The 10,000-nt window shown below is 43.7% G+C and overlaps 1 protein-coding gene across 1 annotated transcript in view; it reads right to left on the reverse strand.

Moving 5' to 3' along the window:
- The window catches only part of creb3l1 (cAMP responsive element binding protein 3-like 1), a gene marked incomplete at its 5' end in the record, with an annotated part of 68,135 nt that overhangs the window by 40,197 nt on the left and 17,938 nt on the right, over positions 1-10,000 (reverse strand). Inside the window, 2 exons of the mRNA XM_080720487.1 lie at positions 519-605; positions 2,941-3,073. Of these exons, the coding sequence (XP_080576613.1) occupies positions 519-605; positions 2,941-3,073 (220 nt within the window). The remainder of the gene's footprint in view (positions 1-518; positions 606-2,940; positions 3,074-10,000) is intronic.

Raw genomic sequence — 10,000 nt, forward strand, 5'->3', positions numbered from 1 at the left:
ATTATTGTTCAAAAGTATCGGAACGAGGTATCGTTCGTTTTTACGTGAACCGATACTCGATAGTATCGACATCATGAATCGATACCATTAAAAGTATCGCAGACGATACCCATCCCTAGATTCGAGAGATGGGGGCTACTCAGTGAGTGTGGTTCATTCAGCCAAAATCCGTCTCACTTGCGTTTCGAATCGCTCTGTTCTGCAGCTCTGCCCTGAGTGCCCTTGTGTGCTGCGAGGTGCAATACAGGTGAGCAGTCTCAACGGGAGCAGAATTGAAGCGGAGGGCAGGTCGGCCCGCACATAACGTAGAGGAACTATGCATTCCGACATAATTAACGTATGTTAAAACGTACACAAAATCAAACGTACGGAACTATAAACAGCCCTTCAGAGGGTGTTTGCCCTGACCAGAGCAGCTCACACCTACATGTTGTAGGATCACTAACAGATGGCAGGATGGATGGATGGAAGGATGGATGGATAAACAATATAAAACACTTTCTTTCAGAGAGACGTACCAGAGTCCTGGTCCATTTTGATTGACAGGGCAGGGCTCTGCGGGGCGGAGTCTTCACTGAGAGAGTAGCTGTGTTCTTGCTGGATATCTGGCAGAGAAAAAAACAATGTATTTTTAAAATAAAGCCGCAAGGGTGAAGATGAAAGCTAGACCTTTGTTTCTGACACCTGTATGGATAATGTACAGGTGTTAAGATGATTGACTGGGCAGACACAGCCAAATTTGTTCCCATTTTGGCAACACCATCACCCCATACTGTTCAATTTAAGAAACATTTTGAGGACATTTTCAACAACTTCATTAAGGGACTAGGGACATGTTAGCTGGTTACCATGGTAACCAGCTTCGATCGCCAAGAGACACTGCATGGGCCGCAACGAATCTTTCATTTCCGTGTGAAAGTATAAAAATCCCGGTCTACATCCGGATTTAGTGAATTTCCACAACATGGACACGATTGTGGCTTCCAGGGTTCTTCAAAATAAAGTGCAGTGAATGGTGGCACTCTGTATCCATGTTTGGACAAATTGGCCAACATTTGTGCTAGGCCCATGCATGGGTTTGGAACTGATGAGTGACAAAGTGATGAAAGTCTTGTTTTGTAATGATTTTTTAAATTTAGAGTCTGATTTGTGTTACGCTACACTCATTTATTGCATTTGTAGCACTCCTAGTGATACATTTGTATACTTTCAGGGTATGTTTTAGATACTTATGTAAAAATATATATATATATGAAAAAGGGTAGGATCCCCACAGTCTTTAAACACCCAAAAATAATCGAGTGAAGAAAAAAAGGAATGTCCGCACACAATAAACTGCTCTCCCGTCTTTGAACAACCAAGGTTTCCACCCATACAGGGCTTCATCAAGGTATGTAGACATGCCGTTGTTTCCTGTTGAGATTGGCACATTTCCTGGGGCAAGCTGCCCAGATCACACATGTCACATGTTTCTTCTTTTTTTTTCACTCTCAAAAAATGCCTGCAATAGAGAAACGAAGCCATGTCGTCATTTGTGCGTAATGACGCCCTCTAGGGGGTTCATGCTGGTATTGTTTTGTATTCAAATCGCCATTGGGAAATTTGCGATTGCCGCATATAAGGACTGTGTTAAAAAAAATAAACACACCATGTGCGCGTTTCTGTCAGCGGGGGGGTTCTGCATAGTTTATGATATTCATTCATATCTGATATAGCCTGTTGTCAGAGAAAATGTAATCAACGCTGTCCTAAATGTTGGAAACTACAGAGAGACACTCGTGTCTGGGACAGACTGTCGCTGAGAGCATGTCCGCGCACATGGTGTGTTTATATTTTTAACACAGTTCTTATATGCGGCAATCGCAAATTCCCCAATGGCGATTTGAATACAAAACAATACCAGCATGAACCCCGTAGAGGGCGACATTTCACGCCATTTCACGGAAGTGACATCACACTTCGCTGCTGAATGTAGTGCATTTGAAACATACATTGCAGTGCACATCATGGGGTGATCACTGCTTGCCTCCTGTGAATTGTTTATTTTCTGTTTATTTCATTGCTGAGTGAGGTCAGCAGACAAAGTGACGTGAGTGAGATGAAAAAACCTGGGTGAAATGTGCCAATCTCAACAGGGAACAACGGTATGTAGACATATACTGCAAGTCTGGTAAATTCTATTAACTCATTGACTGCCAAGGCACGAGTTTCACGAGTTATTACAGTAGTCCCAGGCTGCCACAGCCCGAGTTTCCCGAGTTGGAAGCCATTTTGAAAAAAAAAAAATATATATATATTTTTTTTTTTTTTCAAAATTTTTTTTTATAAAAAAATTTCTAAAAATGCCTCAAATGTATTAGGCATGATCGCAATTGCGAAATGGCATGTTTAGCCCCATAACAAACACATCTTTCAAAATGTCAAAAATGGCTGTTTTGTCTGACTTTGAAGGCTTGTATCTCATGAATGCCTGAACGGATTTCCAAGCGGATTTTTTTGTTTGAAAGCTGTTAAAAAGTACTATACATATGGTGCATGATCTAGGCATGGGCGTGCACGATCCGTGCACTAAAAATGTATCCGTGCACTAGAAATTTAGGAAGGTGGCAGTGTTGTTTTGTCTGACTTTGAAGGCTTGTAACTCATGAATGCCTGAACGGATTTCCAAGCGGATTTTTTTGTTTGAAAGCTGTTAAAAAGTACTACACATATGATGCATATATGGTGCATGGGCGTGCACGATCCGTGCACTAAAAATTGATCCGTGCACTAGAAATCTAGGATAGTGGCAGTCTGGTACTTGGGGGCCATCTTGAAATGGCATTCAATGAGTTAAATATGTTATATAATTTGTTTTACCGTACACACTTTAGATAGTCCATGTTTTCCTTGTGTTGCGGTTGATATATTGGTACTCAGAGGAAGAGCAAAGGAAACTACCTGGGCTGCCGTCCAGGTCCATGTGTAGCGGCGAGGGTCTGTCTGCCAATAGGGGACGCTCTAATATGTGGTCTTCAAAGAAACTGCTGAATAATTCACTGCTAAAGTCATCCATCTGGTCAGCTGAGAAAGGCTGGAGGTTGGGAGAGACAGGGAGAGAGATTAGCCATGATGTAGCATGGAGCAGTGTTTCTCATTCTCATCAACATTCAAATTTCAACGTCTCCTCTTAACTCTGACAATGTACAAATGGAACCAAATGAACCCGTTAGGGTTCATTTGGTTCCATTTGTACACTGTCAGTTACAGAGTTGTGTATGTCAATTTAGACCCCTCTAAAGCAACTGACAGAGTCCCTGGAATCCACTTTGAGAAACACTGACACGGAGTAACGCATGACATACATGCCATTCATGTTGCCTTTGTAGAAGTTTCAAAACGTTATTAACATTATTTCAATAATAAGAATGTGGCACATTCATGAACACATGTCGATACATTTAAAAACTATATAACATTTGTATACATTTGTAACATTTGCCGAGGCAGTGCGCCAATTTATTGACAAAGGTGGCAAAATACCACTTGTCACTTGCACTGGCAGAAACCTTGTATGTCCAAAATCATTACTTTTCAGGAAATGGAAAGAAAAGAACTTGTGTTACAATGGATGCAATTTGGTTACAGTATTTAATCACAAGCTCTTGTGGATACTTTTCTATGGTTAAATATTTATTTAAAAACAAAACACAAGAGACAGACTTAAAGGAGTAGTTCACCCCCAAAATGATTGATGATTAGTCACACCATGGAGACTAGAGTTCAATAATATTTTTAGTGTTTTGTTGCATTCCTTAGACAAAAATGTGATAACAATAAATTTACCCCCATTCTTTCCGGATGGGGACCCGTTTCGAAACGGGTCCCCATCCGGAATCAATGGTGGTTAATTTACTCGAATCAAATTTTTGTCTTAGGAGCGTGACTAATCAATAGAAAAAAAGTCATTTTGGCGGGTGAACTACTCCTTTAACTCCTTTCAACCTGACATCTCTAAATGAGGCACGCTAAGTACCGGAGGGGTAGGGCTGTCACGATTATGACATTTTACATGACGATTAATTGTCACTCAAATAATTGCAATTAACAATTTAATTGTGTTTTTGTCGTTGACAATTACATTTCTGTATGGCTGTAGGCTTTGAAGTCGCACATGGCAGATATGACACATAACCTAAATATACAAAGAAACGACTGACAACTTTATACTTTAAAAAAGAACATTGATAGTGGAAATAGCCAATCTACAAGCTCACAACGCGTCGCATCACGGCACGTTGTTAGCTTGTCGATCGGCTATTTCCACTATTTTTGAAAATGTTTCAAACTATATAAACATTTTTCAACACGGAAACGATTATGACAATTATGACAGAATAATTGCTTTTACGTCAAATAATTGCGATTAGACGATTATGTAACAATTGTGACAGGCCTACGGAGGGGTAAGTACGTTTGACTGGAGGAAACAGGAGTTTTCCGCAGAGCCCATGCTGGTATATTTAGCCTCTCGGTCACGGCGTCTATGAATGAGTCACTGAGCTGATATACAATGTTCTGGAAGACAAGGGTAACACGGTGATCCGTTTCCACTAGTTTAGAGACACACACACACACACACATAGACTTGTGGTGTACGAGGGATACGTCATGCAATTTAACACCACAACTTCTCCCAAGGGATCGATCGAGTATTCGGTCTGTCCACTGTATGTATGTCTGTCTGTCTTGCAAGCACACAGGCATTTGCACATATACGCACAGTGCACGCACACACGTTGCACGCACACAATGACTCACTCTGGGATTAAATAAATACATGCATGCACATGAAGTGTGCACACACACACACACACACACACACACACACACACACACACACACACACACACACACACACACACATAGTGACTCACCCTGGTATTAAACAAACATGCATGCATGCACATGCTGCGCACATGCTGCACACACACACACACACACACACACACACACACACACACACACACACACACACACACACACACACACACACACACACACACAAATTGGAGCCAATTACCATAGTCAACTAACAAGCTATTCTCGGTAGCGTTTCAGAAGGAGGACATTTGCGAGATGGAAACATGAGCAATGCAAATAGACTGGTGTCATTGAATTAGAAACCGCCACCCTCCTACTACCACACATTACATTCCAGGCAGTTTGCTGGTGCTCTCCTCTTTCTCAGAGCCTCTCACACTGTGTGTACACTGCAAAGTGTCCATTTCTCCACTTAAACCTTACTTAGTTGACCAGCCTCTATACCGAATGTCTTTACGGGAAAATTGCCGTTCTACAAGTTCCGACTATTCGCAGAGATTAGGGTTCCGTTCCTCACATGATCGGTGCCTCCGGCTCGTCACGATTATGACATTTTACATGACGATTAATTGTCACTGTGTTTTTATTTCTCTTTGGCTTGTAGGCTTTGAAGTTGCACATGGCAGATATGACACATAACCTAAATATACAAAGAAATTACTGACAATTTTATACTTAAAAAAAGAACATTGATAGCACACATTGAAGCACATGTGCTTGTAGATCGGCTGTTTTCACTAGTTTTGTGCGACAGAGGTTTCTGCCTGACAGTAATGATATTTTAGTGATTATGTTGCGAGGAAAATGTTGAGATAATAGCCATTTTGGTTAGAACTGACTGAAAATAACTGTGTACTTCAAGTTTAAAATGATAATAAATATTTTTTCAAGTGTCCAAATAAATTCCAAATATTATCAAATGGTCTCGCGGCACCCCTGGACTGCCATTGCGGCACCCCAGGGTGCTCCGTCACCCACTTTGAAAACCCCTGCTGCTGACTAGCGGAGGCCAGCAGGGGAAGCAATAGCGTGTTCCTCTGCACACACTACATCCCTACATCCCTTTATACTTGGCTTAGTTGGCTATTCTGAAGAAGGCACGCTCACAGCGAGGCCTTGAGGCTTGTGAGGCAGGCGAGTTCCCCGAGGTGAGCAGCTGGTCGCCTCGCGCTTCGACAAGCAAGCATGGTCGATAGAATTGGCTATGCCTGGTAAATGGTGCATTTACTGTATATAGCGTAGCGCTTTTGCAATGTGCAGTATATTCACCCATGCGTTGCGTGCACACACACACACCGATGGAGGAGGAAACCATTAGGCACCAACTTGCTCATCGGGAGCAGTTAGGGGTTCAGTGTCTTGCTCAAGGACACTTGGGGGATTGCTCCTGGAACCTTCCGATTTCAAAGTGGACAGACCCGACACTCTACCTCCTGAGCCACTGCACCCCCCCCCCCCCCCCAGGGTAATCACCTGCTTTGACTAGCGCAGGGGTCTTCAACGTTCTCAGGCCAAGGAGGGAGATAAAGCAGGGACCCCCACTATATATAGAGGGTATGCGCGTGACATCATCATCATACCAGGAAGTTATGCGGGGAAGCCTATTGAGTGGCAAAAACTACTTTCTGGACTTGACAGCCCATACATCCAAACAGAAAGGTCCACTTGCCACTCGATTTGCTATACACTTTATGCATGCGCATACCCTCCATTGTATAAAATTGTGTTGCAGATTTTCATCGACTTGTTTGACAGCACTGTCATCAGTCTAGATTGCTGTCTTAATGTGTTTTTTTCCCCCAGACATTTAGCCACTTAAATCGTTGATTGTTTACTTAGTAAATTTGAACTTTCACTCTGTACTTGGTCTTCTCTTTTTTTTAACCTCTAGACCAAACCTATTTGCCAAAAATAGCCGATCTACAAGCTCTCAACGCCTCGCGCTTGTAGATCTGCTATTTTTGGCTGAAGTTCTCCTCAGAATAGGGATGTGAGGGTTCAAGTTGTTAATTTAAAATAATTATCCTATCACGCATAGATTTGGTGGCCCCCCTGTAGAACTCTGAGGACCCCCTGGGGGCCCCAGACCCCCTGTTGAAGACCCCTGGACTAGCAAACTAGCTACCCAGCTAGTAAACAGACTGGCTTCAAGCGTGTGCGCGTCACTTCCACCCACAACTTGCATACGTTTGGCTTAGGAATAGCATACACACGTTACGTCCTCCTGGTGAGACCCCTCACTGTAAGGTGAATGGAAAAGCGGCTGGTGACTCCATGTGTATTTGGAGGAGAGAGACATGTGTTTGTCATCTTCCCCAGGACAACTGTGGGGGTTAGCAGTAACAGGGACAGCGTTGTAGTCTAGTTTATTGTTCATGGGGAATTGGTAAAATGACTGTAAGACGAAGAGGGAAATAAAAATTTATGAGACAATGAGAATTTTTCTTTCGACTATCCCACAAACTATCCTAAACCAGGTGGTAGGCTAAGCCAGTGGTTCTCAACCTTTTTAGGCTGCGACCCCCAAAATAATATTTTTTGAACTGGGGACCCCCTACCCTGACAAGCACTACTTGTAGTTGGAAGAGTTGAGGTGCATTACATTTAGTTTAACACAGTTCTATTGTGAAAATAGCAGTTCTACATGCTCACAGAGCATGTGGATCTGCTATTTTCACAATTTCTGTCTCTAATATTTGACAATTTGTTTCATTTTAGAGGAATTAAAAATGTCTTAAAGGTCCTTGAATTGTCATTTTAGAAATGTGCAGTTACCCTCTATACACTTAAAATGTATGTTGGTTTGTTTACTGTTGAGTGAGAAAACAACATTGCACATTAAGCTAATCATCTGGGGACCCCCCAAAATTATTTGGGGACCCCCCTGGGGGTCCCGACCCACAGGTTGAGAACCACTGGGCTAAGCAACATGCAATATACTGCACGTAGAATCTCCTGGATAGATATCCTGGTGCTGTGTGTGCGTGCGTGCGTGCGTGCGCGCGCGCGTGTGTATGAAGAAGTTCACTAGCATGGGACTCCCACAGCTGTCCGTTCAAACCACGTGGAGCAAGCAACACACACACACACACACCCACACAAACACCCACACACACACACACACACACACACACACACACACACACACACACACACACACACACACACACACACACACACACACCCCCACACACACACACACACACACACACCATCCATGTTAGTTATTATGTAATCAAGAGTTACTGAGAGATTGACAGATGGAACCCATGCCCCTTTAGGCCAGGGGGGTAAATGGTAAATGGTGCATTTGTATAGCGCCTTTATCCAAGGCGCTTTACAGAGATTGTGCATTACATTCACCCATTCACACACACACATTCATACACGATAGCAGAGGAAACCATACAAGACACCAACCTGCTCACCAGGAGCAACTAGGGGTTCAGTCTTGCTAAAGGACTCTTCGATACTAACTCTGGGGGAGCCCGGGATCGAACTGGGAACCCTTCGGGAACCCCCCCATGTTCTAATGACGATTTCTCTACCCCTGAGCCTCTGCCAGTGGTGTCTGGTGTGTGTGTGTGTGTGTGTGTGTGTGTGTGTGTGTGTGTGTGTGTGTGTGTGTGTGTGTGTGTGTGTGTGTGTGTGTGTGTGTGTGCGTGCGGTGGGGGGTTTAAAAGGATTCAACCTTGATAAAGCTCCCAGGTTCCTGGTAGGAGGGGCTACAGCAGGATGTGCTGACAGACGGACCAATCAGAATGAACAGGGTAAGTTTGCTTAGAAAGAATTGTGAAGTGAATGCCTGTTTCGTTTAGTCAGTCACACACACACACACGCACGCACGCACGCACGCACGCACGCACACACACACACACACACTCACGCACACGCACACGCACACACACACACACACACACACACACACACACACACACGCTTTGATTGAGCAATGACTTTCTGAAACCACAACGATCTTAAGTTATATTAACTAACTCTTGATGGGTATCTCCTGGATCAACTGGGATCAGTGCATGGCGATGCAGAGAAACAGAGAAACAGTGTACGCTAACCGAATAAACACACACACACACAATCCCCCATTACCTCTCCGTCGTCAGCCTATCCTATACAAACACACGTGCTAGCACAGCATACACATGTCTCTCTCTCACTCTCTCTCTCTCACACACACACACACACACACACACAGGGGCGTCACACCAAATTCTGGGCCCTGGGTACAAGGATTCACTGCGGGCCCCCCATGAATGTTAACTATTGAAAAATAGCATATATACAAGCTCGCAGCGAGCTTGTAGATCTGCTATTTTAGGAAAAATCGTGAAAATGTGTGCAAGAAACCTATGTTTCCATGTCAGTGGTGCTCAAACTTTATCATGTCAAGGACCCCCAAGATGATATGTATTTGGCCACGGACCCCCATCTCAAAATATTTAGTTCCAGGGACCCCCCAGAAACAAAGTTTCAGTTACATCTACAAGCTCGCAGCACAGCACTCGGTGCCGCGCTTTGAGCTTGTAGATCTTCTATTTTTCAATAGTTAAAGTTACTAGGGCCCCTCCACCTTGGGCCCTAGTAACTCAGTCCCACTCCCCCCTCCCCTTGTGACGCCCCTGCACACACACACACACGCACACACACACACACACACACACAGAGTGCAATAGTATGTTTACACTGAGACAGAGTAGCCTTGTTCTCCTGCCGCGCTCGCCGTTCAACCCATATTTCTTTAAATAACCACTAAATAAACACCGTCCCTTTAACACGGATCCATTAAGGAACAATTAGGGACATTTAAATGACTTTGGAGCATAAAATAACTCAAATGCAGATTTGTCTTGGCGGAGAGAGACATGCTGATTGACAGATAAAGACAGGAGGAAATGGGACGAGTGAACGCCGCTTAATGGTTATGCCAATAAAAGCCTCTTGAACCGAAATGAACCAGATTGAAAGATATGAAGAGTGAGTGAGTGAGTGAGTGAGTGAGTGAGTGAGTGAGTGAGTGAGTGAGTGAGTGAGTGAGCGAGCGAGCTAGTGAGTGAGCAGGCACGTGCACACATAGACATCAATGGGGGCTCGAGCCCCTGCCCTTTCATCCTTCTTTAAA

This window comes from Nannobrachium achirus (genome assembly GCF_963921795.1).
Source record: "Nannobrachium achirus genome assembly, chromosome: 24".
Lineage (NCBI taxonomy): Eukaryota > Metazoa > Chordata > Actinopteri > Myctophiformes > Myctophidae > Nannobrachium > Nannobrachium achirus.